This window comes from Nicotiana tomentosiformis, chromosome 11 (assembly GCF_000390325.3).
Source record: "Nicotiana tomentosiformis chromosome 11, ASM39032v3, whole genome shotgun sequence".
Lineage (NCBI taxonomy): Eukaryota > Viridiplantae > Streptophyta > Magnoliopsida > Solanales > Solanaceae > Nicotiana > Nicotiana tomentosiformis.
Window position 1 is genome coordinate 75,652,834 of NC_090822.1, and position 15,365 is coordinate 75,668,198.

Here is a 15,365-nt window from a genome sequence, read left to right on the forward strand (position 1 = left end):
TAACACCTCAAAAACATGTAATCTAGTCGGATTATTCGATGATAATTCAATATTATGGAGTGAAAATGATCATAAGGGACTTACCTCAAGTTTTTCCGTGAAAACCTTGCTAAAATATCGCCTCATCCGCTTTTGGAAATGTCGAAAATGATAAAATCTCGGACTCCTCTGTTTTTAACATTCTGTCCAGGAGTCTCGTACCTGCGGAATTTGAACCGCTTCTGCACATCCGCTTCTGCACATCCGCTTATGCAGACTTTTCCCTTGCTTCTACGAAATTTTCGCTCTTGCGATCACCCACGCGTAGGTGCCAGTTCGCACCTGCGAGATGCCTTCCACATCTGCGTTCAAAAATCCCCAGCCCAAGCGCTGCTTCTGCGTTCCTTCTCGCGCAGGTGCGATTCCGCACCTGCGTACCTCGTTTCAACGCACCCAGCTCGCACTTGCGAGCTCGCACCTGCAACCACTATTCCGCATATGCGATTACACCAGAAGACTTCAGCTTCAGTAGTCTTCCAAATTCAAAAATCGATTCGCTAACCGTCCGAAACTCACTCGAGGCCCCCGGGACCTCAACCAAACATACCAACCAGTCCAAAAATATCATATGAACTTAGTCGAACCTTCAAATCACCTCAAACAGCACTAAAACCATGAATCATACCCCAATTCAAGCCTATTGAACTTTGAAATTTCAAGTTTCTACAAACGATGTCGGGACCTATCAAATCAAGGCCGATTGACCTCATATTTTGTACACAAGTCACAATTGACATAACAGAGGTATTCTAATTTTCAGAATTGGATTCCGACCTTGATATCAATAAGTCAACCCCCGGTCAAACATCCTAAAATTTAACTTTCGTCATTTCAAGCCTAATTCCACTACGAACCTCCAATTAATTTCTAGACATGCTCCTACATCGAAAATCACCATACGGAGCTACTGGAATCATCAGAATTCGAATATGAGGTTGTTTACATATAGATCAACAGCCAGTCAACTTTCTTAACTTAAATTTTTAATTATGAGACTAAGTGTCTCATTTCATTCCGAATTCCCTCCGGACCCGAACCAACTAACCCGGTATATCATAAAACAACTGTAAAGCTTAACTTGAGCAATAAATGGGGGAACATGATGGTATTACTCAAAACGAACGACCGGGTTGTTACAATACCACATTAAGCAAATGAGATCCAATTTCTGTTTTTATTGAAGCATTAGATTCGTATCGTAATTACGAATCCATAGCAAAAAGAATCGTCAAATGTGGACATCGTATGAGTGAGTTATGCTCATTTTAGTGTGAGAGAAGAGAAATGATATTGGTGCTTCGCAGATGCGAAGTTGGGTCCGCATCTTCAACCCCGCGGGTGCAAAAAATGGTCCGCAAAAGCGAAAATAACAGCTGGAAATGCGCAGGTGCAGAGTTTTTATCGCAAAAGCAAAAATCCCTGTGTATAAAAAATCAGACAGAGTTCTTTTGGTATTTTGAGCATATCTTGAGTTCTAGAGTTCTGATAGAGGTGATTTTTACAGCATTATTCTCGTAATTTCATGGGGTTTCGAGCTATTTGGAACTCGGTGCACGTGGGATGACATTTCTAGAGTATTGTTTGGCTTGCTCAGTATTAGATTTGGCTTGTTTGATGTAAGTATCTTATCTCAACTTGGTTGAGGTTCTAGTTGTCTGAATTATTTGTGATAGCTACGTGCTATGGGTGTGCATATGTGTGGGGTTTGAGCCCATGTGTGATAAGCAATGTATTTATTCATGCTCAGGGTAGTGCTTAGGTTATGATATGCCTAGAGTTGACTGCTAAGCTTAAAGCTATAATATTTCTCATTTTTTGTACCATTGTTGTGAACTATTTGAGCCATACTTGAGGTTTCGAAGAGGCTAATTCCCTGAATATACTTGTTAATTATTATTTTTGTGATATATTGCCGATTTGAGCTATGATAGCACACATTGCACATGCGTACACTTTATCATGTTATTATACCAGTCCACGAGCATGGAATCTGATATTTATCCATCATTTACATGTGTTCTTGTATACTTGCTTATGTGTGATATGATTTATACTGGGTTCCTGTGACCACGCCGGGCGGATTGTGCTGTTATGCCTGTGATCATGCCGGGCGAATTATGATATTATGCATGTGACCATGCGGGGTAGATTGATATTATTAGCACGTGAGTTGTCCGTGCAGTGTGTGAGTTGTCCGTACAGATCCAAATATTGATATTATTAGCGCGTGAGTTGTCCGTGCAGCAAGTGAGTTATCCATGCGGATCCAGATATTGATATTATAGCACGTGAGTTGTTCGTGCAGCACGTGAGTTATCCGTGCAACACGTGAGTTGTCTGTGCAGATCCAGATATTGATATTATTAGCATGTGAGTTGTCTGTGCGGATCCAGATATTGATATTATAGAACGTGAGCTGTCCGTGCAGCATGTGGATACAGATCCATCCCCTTGGGTCACCCTCTCATGTTTCTCTCTTGATGGTATATACGCAGATTGTGAGAAACCGATGAGTTTCTGATTGATGTGAGCTCTGGGAGAGCTGGTAACTATATTTGTATAGGGTTGCACACTGTAACGGACTGGTATTTGGTTATGGTATTTCATCTTTACTTGCATATATTCATTATATGCTAGATTGTTGACTGAGTAGAATACTTTAAAACAAAGAATTGTGAGTATCAAAGTGGTTTTACCTGAGATTTCCTGATTTGATCATATATTTGTTCTATACTTGTTGAAATTATGAACTGCACATGGATTAGTGAGTATCATCTATAGTTCTTGCTTCTTTTACCTCGCCGAGGTTAGTAAGGATACTTATTGAGTATATGAAGTCGGTTGTACTTATATTACGCTTCTGCACCTTGCGTGCAGATCTTGGTGTTATGTTGCTGTGTACGGCGGGAGTTGGCATTGAAGATGTACCTGCTTTCCAGTTATGGCTATCACTTGTTCTTGGTAGCTTTAGATTCAGATTCCGTTCATTTACACTTCAAACAGATGTTGTAATTATTTCAATTCAGTTTTGTAAAAATCTAAGTCTTAGTGGCTCATGACTTGTACTACCAGTCCTTGAGAAGTTCTATAAAAATTCAGCTATTTCATTTTTGACTCTTATCATTATCACGAGATTGTGTTTTATTGTTATTTGGCTTACCTAGCGGTTTGGGTTAGGTGCCATTACGACGGGTTTTATTTTGGGTCGTGACACTAATTTTAATTGAATTTTGTTTCTTCACTATTTCTAGGATAGTATCAATGTAGTCCTTTTAGAATCATCTACAAAAAATTCCATTACGATCTCCAAAACAAACAAGAGTAAGACTAATCAAAACATAGTTAATATATTTTACTGCGATAGTAATTTATTTTTTTATAATCTTTTGAAAATAATTCCTATAGTATTTTTATTGATAAAAATATAATAATTTTCATTTTAATCACGAGAATTTTTTTAAAAAAAGATTGACTTTTATTAGTAGTTAACTCAATTTATATATTCTAGAATAAGCTAAAGAATATATAGCATTCCAACAAAAATTCAGAAAAACTCTTAAATCATCAAAGTTCATGTATTCATAAATTAATGTAATGTAATTATAAAACTGGGTATATTTAAGTTGAATATATATAGTCTGTTTGGACAAGTTTCTAAAATCAACTTATTTTGAGAAGTGCTCTTTTTTAAAATTATTTTTCTCAAAAGTACTTTTGGTGAGAATTAGTTTGTGTTTGGCTAATTAATTTGAAAAGCACTTCTGAACATCAACTAGTGTTTGGCCAAACTTTAAAAAGTGTTTCTAAGTGTATTTTTCTCAAAAGTATTTTTTAGAAAAGTGCTTTTGGGGAGAAGCTACTACTTTCTACTTCTCCAAAACTGCTTCTCCTTCTACTCAAAATCACTTTTCTTCTTCTAAAAGTTTGGCCAAACACTTTAACTTTGAAAAATAAATATTTTTCTGATGGAAAAAAAAAATGCTATTGGCCTGGGAGAAGCTTGGCCAAACGGGCAAATAGTGACTGATGATTAAAGACTTGTCACGACCCAATTCCTACTGTAGGCCGTGATGGCGCCCAACGTCACCGTTAGACAAGCCAACAATGAACTATCAACTTAAGTATTCATTTTATTACTTTTGAAATCATGAATTTTTATTAAATAAAGAAATCTATGCATTAAAAATCATGGGTAATATAAAATAAAAGTGTGACAATATTAAGCAAAACCACAAACAATTACTATAACATCCCAAAAACCGGTGTCACAAGTGCGTGAGTGTGACGACCCCAATTTTCCATCTTAAGATGTCCTGATGACACATAATCTTAGAGACTAGGTAAGTCTAACATGCTGATTTAATAATAGAATTAAACTATTTATTCATTTATCATAAATCATTAAATGACATACACAGCCGCAAATGGCCAATAGATATACATTTCCTAAAACCGGTAGTACGGAGTCATAAGCACTACTAAAACACATTAGAATTTCTAAACACAATACTGTTTTGAATTACAATTTAACAGTAGCATAATGAAGTAAGCTGGTGACTACGAGGCCTGCGCATGTCAAGCAGGTATACCTTGAAGTCTCCAGCCGCGCAGACGCAACTCTTAACAACACAATCAGAATACCTGGATCTGCACAAAAATGTGTAGAAGCGTAGCATGAGTACACCACAACGGTACTCAGTAAGTATCAAGCCTAACCTCGGTAGAGTAGTGACGATGCCAGGTCAAGACACCTACTAGACATAAAAATCTATTCAAGATATACATAAGCTAACAATGGAAAGAACATCAATGTAAGACCAACAACGGAAAAATTATTGATTTACAACCAACAATGAAGTAATATAAACATAATTAGAACACCGATGAGATGTAAATGAACTAAAATAAGGAAAAACGAATGACAACTCAAATAATCAAATCTCTCCCGACGCATGGACTTACAACAAGAATTACCCCGAGGTACCACACCTCATAAACCAAAAGTCATGGACCATATTTTTTAAATATTACACATATAGCACCTCGTGCCCACAATAACAATCACCTTCGTACGACAAAGTCCACGTGCTACCATGTACTTTGCAACCGTGATAAATATTAATTTAGACAAACAAAAGATATATTTAAACGCCATAAAACATAATAATAATCTAGAATAAAGTAAGGTGTCAAATAAAATAATGAGTTTATTTAAGAAATCGAGTAAAATAAAATAATATACAATTTGTACGAAGTAGAGTATAAGATGGGTTTAGTTTAGAAATAAATAAAATTGAGTAAAAGTATCATTTTTAAACAAAATAAAATATAAGTTAAATTAAAGAATTAAATATAGAATTTGTTAAGGAAACACATAATAACAATTTTAAATAAGGTAAACATCTAGCAAGGTGATGAGTATAATTTGAAAACCCAATTATAGTGAAAGTACGATAACTATTTAGAATAGTAAGGCACCGAGTGAGCTAACGGGTTTTATCTTAAGAGGCACATAGAATAAAGCATGCTAATAATTGTTTTATTTAAACCGTTATGTTACCAACAACTCAACAGAGTATGATATAGTGACTTCACACAATTAAATAATAATAACATGGAAAGAAAACAAGAAATGAAAGTAAAGTAGTTAGTTTATGAAAATGAATTCAAACCTCACTATCAGAAAGCCCAGAATAACAAACCCCGTAATCTCATATAAAAATGCTTAAACTAACACAACAACAACAACAAGTACAACACACATAATCCGTTGCGGCGCGCAATCCGATCCCACCGTAACATCCTTTATCAATATCAAGTATAACTTAAATAATCCGTTATGGCCCGCAACCCGATCCCACCCTATCATCATTAATCAACATCATAATCCTCCCTTATTCCACTATATTATCATTTATCAATATCAATTATTACGTACACAAATTATTGCGGCGTGCAACCCGATCCCACCGTATCATTATTTATCAATATCATAATCTTCCCTTATTCCACCATTTCAATTTATTATCCTTCAATTCCTGCAACCCGATCCACAAGCAATTTCAATAAACATAAACAATCCAATAACTCAATTTACAAGAATTTCTACAATCAAAGGGTATGAGTGCAAGGTAATAAAGGAACCACGTAATAATCAAAGGAATGCAACAAATATTACCAAAAAAATAGGACAAATAAAGCACGTGACAATTAAGGTGTGCAAGTAAAACAGTTAAGGCAAGTAGCAAATAAGCACGGAGTCATGGATGTGACGAACAATTCAATATTTTCACAACAAATAGCGGATGGCTCAACCACAACATGTACAAGAATTTTAACAATAACAAAATGAATGAGAATTCTCAACAAGGAAAAGTATCTCAACAATTAACAACTTTGCCTCAATGTGATAACGACTATTAAAACTTCAACACCAATAACTCAACAAGATGATATTCCACGAAATAACAACTGCAATTAAAAGTGGTTCAACAATTAAGAGGTAACAAGACAGTAAGGAAGACAACACCTTCAACTAAAGCATATAAGAGCAAAATAACAATTAAGAGGTAGAACAAGTGCTAACAACGTCAAATAGAGTATGTAAGAGTAGATTAACAATGAGAGATATAACTTGTTATGAAAATTCAATTAAAGACATAGAAAAAGTCTAGATAATCTAAACCAATCATATATCATATATAGCCCATGTACCCACTCGCCACCTTGCGTATACGGCTTTCACATAACACAAATAGCACAATCAACCCAAATCCTAAGGGGTAATTTCCACCACACAAAGTTAGGCAAGATACTTACCTCAACTAGGCCAACTCAACTCTCCAAATATCTTTTTCCCTAATATTTACCTCCACATGGCTCAAATCTAACCAAAAATGACTTAATAACATCAAACAATACAAGAGAAATCAATTATAATAAATAAAACTATGATCTTTACATTTCCCCCAAACAGTCAATAAAAGTCAACACTGGGCTTGCCTTGGATTCTGAATCCAAGCTTACCCAAGCGAAGCCCGAACTAATACAAGCTCACACGAATGAAAACCCACTAAATCGGAGTCCAATAGCTTAACCAATTCGCCAAAATATTGCTCTTGGGTGTTCATAACCCAAGAGTCCAACCCACACTACTTGGGTCCCATATCTCCCAAAATACTCCTCCAAAACTCTCCAAATTCGAGTATGTTGTTCTCCTAATATAGGAGAACAAGACTCCAAAAGGAATCAGGAAATAAACGCCTCTAACTCATTTTTAATTTTTAAAATTTAGGACATAACCCTAGGTCTTGATTTAAAAAATTAAGTGGGTTTTCAATTAAAATCATGGATTAAAGCTTAAACCAAGGGAATGAATCAAAGAAAAATACTCAGGTTATTGTTTTAGACCTTGGCCCATGGAAGAAACGTAAATAACATCCTTGAATTCTCCCAATCCCAAACTTTCAAGATGAGAAAAACTCCAACAACATTAATAGCCAAAAAATACGCAACTGTTCTGCCTCGTTTCTTATGCAAACAATCTCGAAATTCATTTTTGATGCCTCCAATGGATTCCTTAGAAATTTCCAGTCACGTTAGGCTTTTGAATTGCTCCATTTGACCTTATAATAAAGGAGATATGTTGGTTTCAATATTTGAAAACAGTGCAAATTTTTAAATACGAATATAGTTGCAATTTTGTAATTAATGTGAAACATCTAGCAACCCAATTCTTAGTAAAATGACCATAAATTCCTCATACGATGTCGACAATTGATGATTTCAGGTGGTATAATTCTAAAATTATGATACAGATATAATGGTTTAGTCGAAACACCAATCAAAAGGCGTTTGCTAAATATGGTAACCTTCATGCTCAAATCGTTGTAGAAACCGAAAATAATTACCATACAATCCAAACTTATCCAAAACTCATCGGAATTTAATCAAACTTTGTGAACATGTCCAAAATAATCATACAAACTTATTAGAATAATTAAAACCTGATTCAGTGTCCGTTTACCCAAAAGTCAAACCTTGGTCAACTCTTCCAACTTAAAACTTCTAAAACGGGAATCATTCTTCCAAATATATCCCCAACCGCTTGAAAATTGAAACCAACCTTACACGCAAGTCATAATACATAATATGAAGCTACTCAAAGTCTCAAACCACCGAATGGAACGCTAAAGCTCAAAACGGTCGGTCGGGTCGTTACATTCTCCTCCACTTAAACATACATTCGTCCTCGAACGTGCCAAAAGTCGTTCTAAAGCCATTAAATTGCCATATAACCTCACCGTACACATAACCATGGGTGATCCCATGTTACCCCAATACATATAAGCCCGACAACACCACCTAACAAAGGATCCTTACTTCAACCTTAGTCCATAAACCTTAAAACCCTAATCCCCAATATCCGAAACTCATTATATGACCCGATTCTTGCATCTATGCACCGCATAACTCTGAACAAGTTGTATCAATCCATAACCATATATCAAGACATAATCACATGATATACCACATAACTTAAATACTCATAGCAATAACTTCCGACCGCAATAGTTGCTTGATAACCAACCCGACACCACTAACAAACCTCATATCAACTAAACCTTGTTCTGAACCTTCGTACACTTCCAATGATGAATGAAACATACAAAAACTCATAACCATCCATCATATCAACAAGTCGTGGAGCTCTCCTGCCCGATAAGAACCATAGCTAAAATCAACCTTATACATGATCATCTCATGATAAGTAGTTCCATAATTTCTTCGTGCCATATAGCAAAATCTGAACATCAACGGTCGATCAATCAGGTGATTACCGTGATACTAGTCAGGCATTCGCAAGTCAAAGAATAGTGCCCCTTATGGAGTGCACATCCTTCCCAGGTGGTACCAAATAATGCTAGCATTCTTCTAAACATTTGAAATCGTCCATGTTGTCTAAAACTTGTGACCCCATCCAAGAGAAAATCGTAACACGCAACATGTTTCTTATGCCGGTAGCAGACATCTAGTTCAAGCCGTGGTCGACACTATCAAGAACTCTTCGTGACCCGTACGCCACCACCAAGCTATCAGAACTGAACTTTCCTAAGTCAACCAAGTCACGCAAGCCGTCAAACCAAGAGTAGTACTACAAAAATGATGGTAAGGCATTACTATACAAAAAGAACCAAGTACCTTTATTACCATGCTGACCCAACACCACCAAGCTAACACACTTCCTCGACTTGTCTTCAGGTTAACACTTCTCCTCATCGGTACATAATGATTCCAAATCAAATCTTGCTGTGCGAGATCCTAACATAAACCACATCGTTCGAGGACCATAAATCACTGTATTTCCTTTGAAGAACCCAACAATACTGCAACCGAGATACCCACCCTAAAAAGACCTTTTGTGAATCTGAAGATGCTTCTCTAACCTCTCTGATATGAAATATAGATTTAGCAGTAATACAAATATACCACATATATTTCTCTGACCCAATGCTGATATAACACATGACCTTGCAACCTGATCGTCGATAGTGGAATCCCCCACTTGGCGCGAAGCCATAGGACACAACATCCGATGATCAACAATACTAACCTTGATAGATCGTACAACACCAATCATGAGATACCTCAAATCATCTACTAAGTGCATATCCATCCCCGTGATAGTCAAACTCGCTTCTTCTAGTTCCTTAAATGATAACATGTACCTTTCACTGAGTAGAAATACCATATGAACCACATAGTCTCTAATACCTCCGACTACCCTTAAATCCAAATCCACATCATGACCCTACCACTATCGCGACGATTAGGCAACCAATTAAATCTTCTCAAGCTGGTACTTATAAATCAGATGCCAAAACCCTCTGCACCCCCACGTGAACAACTCAATGATCTCTCAATACATCCATGTCCTCAGTCTGGATGACACGTTAAGACAATGTTTGAGCATCCCTGTCTTTCTCTATCATGACCCAAAATTTGACCTGTCGTGATGGCGCCTATAATGATACTAGGCAAGCCGACAACTTAGACATACCAACACTTTCAAATTTAAAATATACTAAATTAGGTTTAAATAAGTAACGATCTCATAAAACATAATAAAACCGCCATAACTCGATATAGAAGTTTTTCAAAACTAGGGTGTCACTGAGTACATGAGCATCTATATAATACTAAGTCTGATACACTGTCTAAGAAAAAAAATAGAAATCGAATAAGTAAACTGAGGGGTAGGGGAGGAGAGTCAAGGTTTGCGAACGCCAAGGTAACTACCTCGATAATCTCCGAATGACTGCAAACTCTGAGAATCAGAAACCGTCGTGACCAGAAATACCTGGATCTACACACGAAGTGCAGGGTATAGCATGCGTACAACAAACTCAATAAGTAACAATTCTAACCTTTGGACTGAAAGTAGTGACAAACTCAAATATTATAGCCCACATACAAAATTATCAGTACAGAAATTTACGGAAAATATGATAGTATATCTCAAAAATTCACAATCTCCAGGTAACAGTACAAAAATTTAGGCATGCTTCCAGGTTTAACAATTAAACTCAGAACATATAAAATATGTCAAGTTTACATCTCTATATTTACCTGCCAATATGCATATCATATGTGATGCAACACTATAAAAGCCCTGCACTCACACTCTCGGAATACTCAACCCGACTATCTCAATTTCCATTAATCACACTCAATCACTTAGCACTTTACATGGCAGATCCAGCCCAAATGCAAATAAATCCAGGGTAGATCCAACCCAATGCAAAAAATTCCAAGGCAGATCCAACCCAATGCAAATAAATCCAGGGCAGATCCAGCCCAATGCAAATGAATCAATAGCAACTGCGCTCACTGTGGGTGTGCAGACTCCGGAGGGGTAGATCCAGCCCAAGCGCTATAATAAGCCAAATCCCAGCAGGAATCAATAAAGTTTGTTGTGGCGTGAAGCCCGATCCCATAAATGTCACTCACAAACAGGCCCTCGACCTCACTCAGTCATCAATCTCTTCAGTCTCTCAGGCTCACAATACTCATGGTAAATAGCCCAAATCAATGATACAAGATGTGACAATATGCGGTAACGGAGCCTGAGATAAGATATGCAATGATGAATGTGACTGAGTACATAACAACAATTAAACAAATAACTCAACAACAAAGAACGACCACTGTGGGTCTCAATAGTACCAACATATAGCCTAAACATGTTTTCTAGCATAAATCACAGCTCAAGTGCTCTAACACATAGAGTACAATAATAATTTTCACATAAGATATCTACACAGTTCCATAGAATCGACTAAATCACAATTAGTACGGTGCACGCCCACACGCCCATCACCTTGCATGCGCGTCACCTCAACACTAATCACATAACACGAATTTCTGAGTTTCATACCCTCAGGACCAAGTTTAGAAGTGTTATTTACCTCAAACTATGCAAAACTCTACTCCAACAAGCCCTTACCTCCGAAATGGCCTCCAACTGCCTCGAATCTAGACACAAACAATTCGATACGATCAACTTAAGCTATAGGAATCAATTTCATATGAAAATGCCAAGTTCTGAATCAATAGTCAAAAAGTCAACTCAAAACTCAACCCTTGGTTCCACATCTAGGAATCCGATAAAAGTAATAAAATCTGAACACCCATTCAACCACGAGTCCAACCATACAAAAATTACTCAAATCCGATACCAAAATCCCGTTCAAATCCCCAAAATTTGGCCTAAGAAGTTTTTCCATATTTCCCAAAATTTTCACCCCAAATCACTAATTAAATGATGAAATCAAAGATATATTCATGTAATTTAACCAAAACCAAGTAATAATCACTTACCCCAATCACTCCCTTCAAAATCTCTTTAAGAGTCACCTCAATCCGAGCATCCAAAACCAAATTATGTAAAATGACTCAAACCCTCATTTTTGAAATGTTTAAGTTCTGCCCAGATGTCCTTAATCGCGAACGCAGAAAATGCTTCGTGATCGCGAAGCACAACTATGCTATCCCACAAACTAACCTTACACGATCGAGTATATACCCACGCAAACACTATGAATAACCATCACAGAACTACGTGATCACAAACATTTCTTCGTGTTCGCGAATAACAACTATGCAGAACCTAGTTGCCCCACTTCCTCTTCGCGAACGCGGCTTAGCCCACACGTTCGTGATGTATTGCTTCCTCAAGCTTACGTGATCACAGCCAAAGATAGCCTATGCGATCTCATAGAACAAAACCTCCACTGCCCAAAAATAGCCAACGCGATCGCCAATCGGTCCACGCGATCGCGTACAATAAAACCAGACAGGGACACCAGAAAATTTTAGCCATTTCTCCAAATCAAATTCCATTCCGATAACCATCCGAAATCTACCCGAGGCCCCCGAGACTTCAACCAAATATAATAACAAGTCCTAAAACACGATACAAAGTTAGTCGAGGCCTCAAATCACATCAAACAATATCAAAATATGAATCGCACCTAAATTCAAGCCTAATGAAAACTAGGAAATTCCAACTTCTACAATCGATGCCGAAACCTATCAAATCAAGTTTGATTGACCTCAAAATTTGCACACAAGTCATAAATGACATAACGGACCTACTCCAACTCATGGAGCAAAAATCCGAGTCCGGTAACCATAAAGTCAACTCTTGGTGAAACTTGTCAATTTCCAAAACTTCAAATTTCTAACTTTCGCCATTTCAAGCCTAAATCAACTACGAACCTCCAAATCACTATACAGACACATTCCAAAGTCTGAAATCACCCAACGGAGCTATCACAACCATCAAAATTATTTACACGTAAGTTAATGTCCGATTAACCTTTTTAACCATATGTACTAACGTCTTTTTTGCCGGGGGCACTGTATCTTTAATGGATGCAGGTGGTTCCAAAGCAGGTGGCATTGATTATTGATAGCAGTACACCCTCTTTTCAGTGGATTTGGTGAGCCCCACTTCATTCGGGGTCGTGTATCTTTTGTCCCACGTGTATTATGTTTTGAGGTATAGCCGGGGCCTTGTTGCCGACATTATCATAGTACTTTGTATCCATAGAGGCTCCGTAGACACAGTGTGGGTTTTATATGGGTGTTGGGAAAGTTAAACTAGCCTTTTTATATTTGAATCACTTGTTGCACTTTAACTATAATTGTGTATGTATTTTGAGACCATAAGATGAAGTGACTAATGGTAATGGAATTGGCATTGTTCATGGAATCCACTTAGTGTTTAATTAATGATATAAATGTATCTTATGTTTATTCATGGGCTAGTTGGGTAGAAGGCATTATAAAGGCTTTCTTGACTGGGTTATCCTGGTTGAGCGCTAGTCTCGCTCCCTAAGGTCGAGGCATGGCAAACTTGATATCAGAGCCTAAGGTTTTAAAGTGTCATAGGATGTCTCGGAGCCATGTCTAGTAGAGTCCTTCTTATCGGTGTGTTGTCGACCACATCTATAATTAGGAGGCTACTTGGGCATTTAGGAATAATACCTTTCTTTGATGTTCTAGATCGTGCGATAAAGCTGATTGTAAGATTGCTCCTCCTTTAACCCGTGCATTGCTCTAATTTTCAGTATATGTCACCTAGGAAGAAAGCAAGAAATGGCCAAAGAGCCAATTCCACCCCAGGAGGGGCAGTTGATTCTTTACTTGATGATGCGGTTGAGCACCCGAGGGTTGAAAACATTTCCCAGACTATGCACCGTCTGATTCCACTACACCTGATCAGACCCCACAAGTTCCTGCACCTAATGAGGGTGAAACGATCCCTCCAACCGATACTCCAGTTCCACCTCCAGCCCCTACTTTCGGTCCCAATGTTTCTGAGGGGGATCTTAGGGGAGCCATACAGATGTTGGCTCAGATAGTGGCTTCTCAGGCCTAGAGATCAAATGTTGAGCCTACTTCTTCAGTCAGCCAGGGGAATCTGCTAGTTTCAGGGTGAACAAGTTTCTTCAGTTAGATCCTCTAGTGTTCACGAGTACTAATCTCGAGGAAGACCCCCAGGACTTTATTGATGAGATGCACAAGACACTTCGAGTTATGCGTGCTACTAAGAAAGAAGCAGTGGAGTTGGCTTCCTACCACCTGAAGGAGGTGGCATATTCTTGGTTTGAATTATGGGAGAAGTCCCGTGAGGAAGGGATCCCTCCGGCGAGGTGGAATGAGTTCACTGATGCTTTCATTGATCATTTCTTGTCTGCCGAGACTAAGGCAGCGTGTGCCGTTGAGTTTGAAAGCCTAACGAAAGGTATCTTGAGTGTATAGGAGTACCATATGAGATTCACGCGCCTATCCAAGTATGTTGTATACATGCTGCCCACTATGGAGGCGAGAGTGTGCCGGTTTGTATAGGGCCTTAGCCCCTTAGTTATTAATGAGGCCGCTACATCTGCCTTAAATTATGATATGAACTATGGGAAGATGATGGCATTTTCTCAAGCTACAAAGAACCGTAAATTGAAGAATAGGATGAAGCGAGAAAGTAGCAGCAAGGCCCGGTCTGCGGGCAATCTTGGAGGTTCTTTGGGTGGTGGTGATGGTAGGCTAGCATTTAGGGGAGGGTTGTTAGGGCCATCCCACCGACGTCAAGGCCCAGTCAGCAGCAGCAGAGTCATTTTAAGCTCGATCAGGTCAACAGGGGATCCTACCAGTAGGATCGACCTGGTGGGAGATTCTAGCAGCAGCATAGGACCCCATGCCCTAGGTGTGCAAAAGATGCACCTGGGAATCTGCTACATGGACCTACTCATATGGTATGGGTGCGGATTGAGGGGTCACATTCAGAGGGATTGTCGTTCGTCCCGCCAAGGTGTGGGCAGGAGTACGGCACGACCAATCAGTACTTCAGCTACTACATCCGCAACACCTCCTCCAGGGCATGGTTCAGCTAGGGGTGGTATACAGAGTTTGGGAAGACCCAGCCGTTTATATGCTATGCAGAGCCGCCGGAGTTCAGAGGCTTCTCCAGAAGTTGTCACAGGTATATTGGCTGTCCAATCTCATGACGTGTAAGCTCTTATTAATCCCGGTTCCACTTTGTCATATGTCACTCCCTATGTTGCTATGGAATTTGGGATAGAACCGGAATAACTTCATGAGCCATTCTCTATATCTACTCCGGTTGGTGAGTAAATTGTGGACGCGCGGATTTATAGGGATTGTGTTGTCACAGTGCGTGGTCGGGAAACCATGGCTGATCTCATTGAATTGGGGATGATTGATTTTTATATAATGATGGGGATGGATTGGCTTTATTCATGTTT

The 15,365-nt window shown here is 38.4% G+C and overlaps 1 protein-coding gene across 1 annotated transcript; it reads left to right on the top strand.

Annotated features, from left to right (window-relative positions):
* Positions 1-14,526: 14,526 nt before the first annotated feature.
* LOC138901692 (uncharacterized) lies at positions 14,527-15,114 on the top strand. Its single transcript, XM_070189473.1, has one exon. It carries the CDS (start codon positions 14,527-14,529, stop codon positions 15,112-15,114), a length of 588 nt encoding a protein of 195 aa, XP_070045574.1.
* The last annotated feature ends 251 nt before the right edge of the window (positions 15,115-15,365 follow it).

Coding starts and splice junctions, on each gene's coding strand:
- LOC138901692 (XM_070189473.1), top strand. CDS start 14,527: ATGGCATTTTCTCAAGCTACAAAGAACCGTAAATTGAAGAATAGGATG.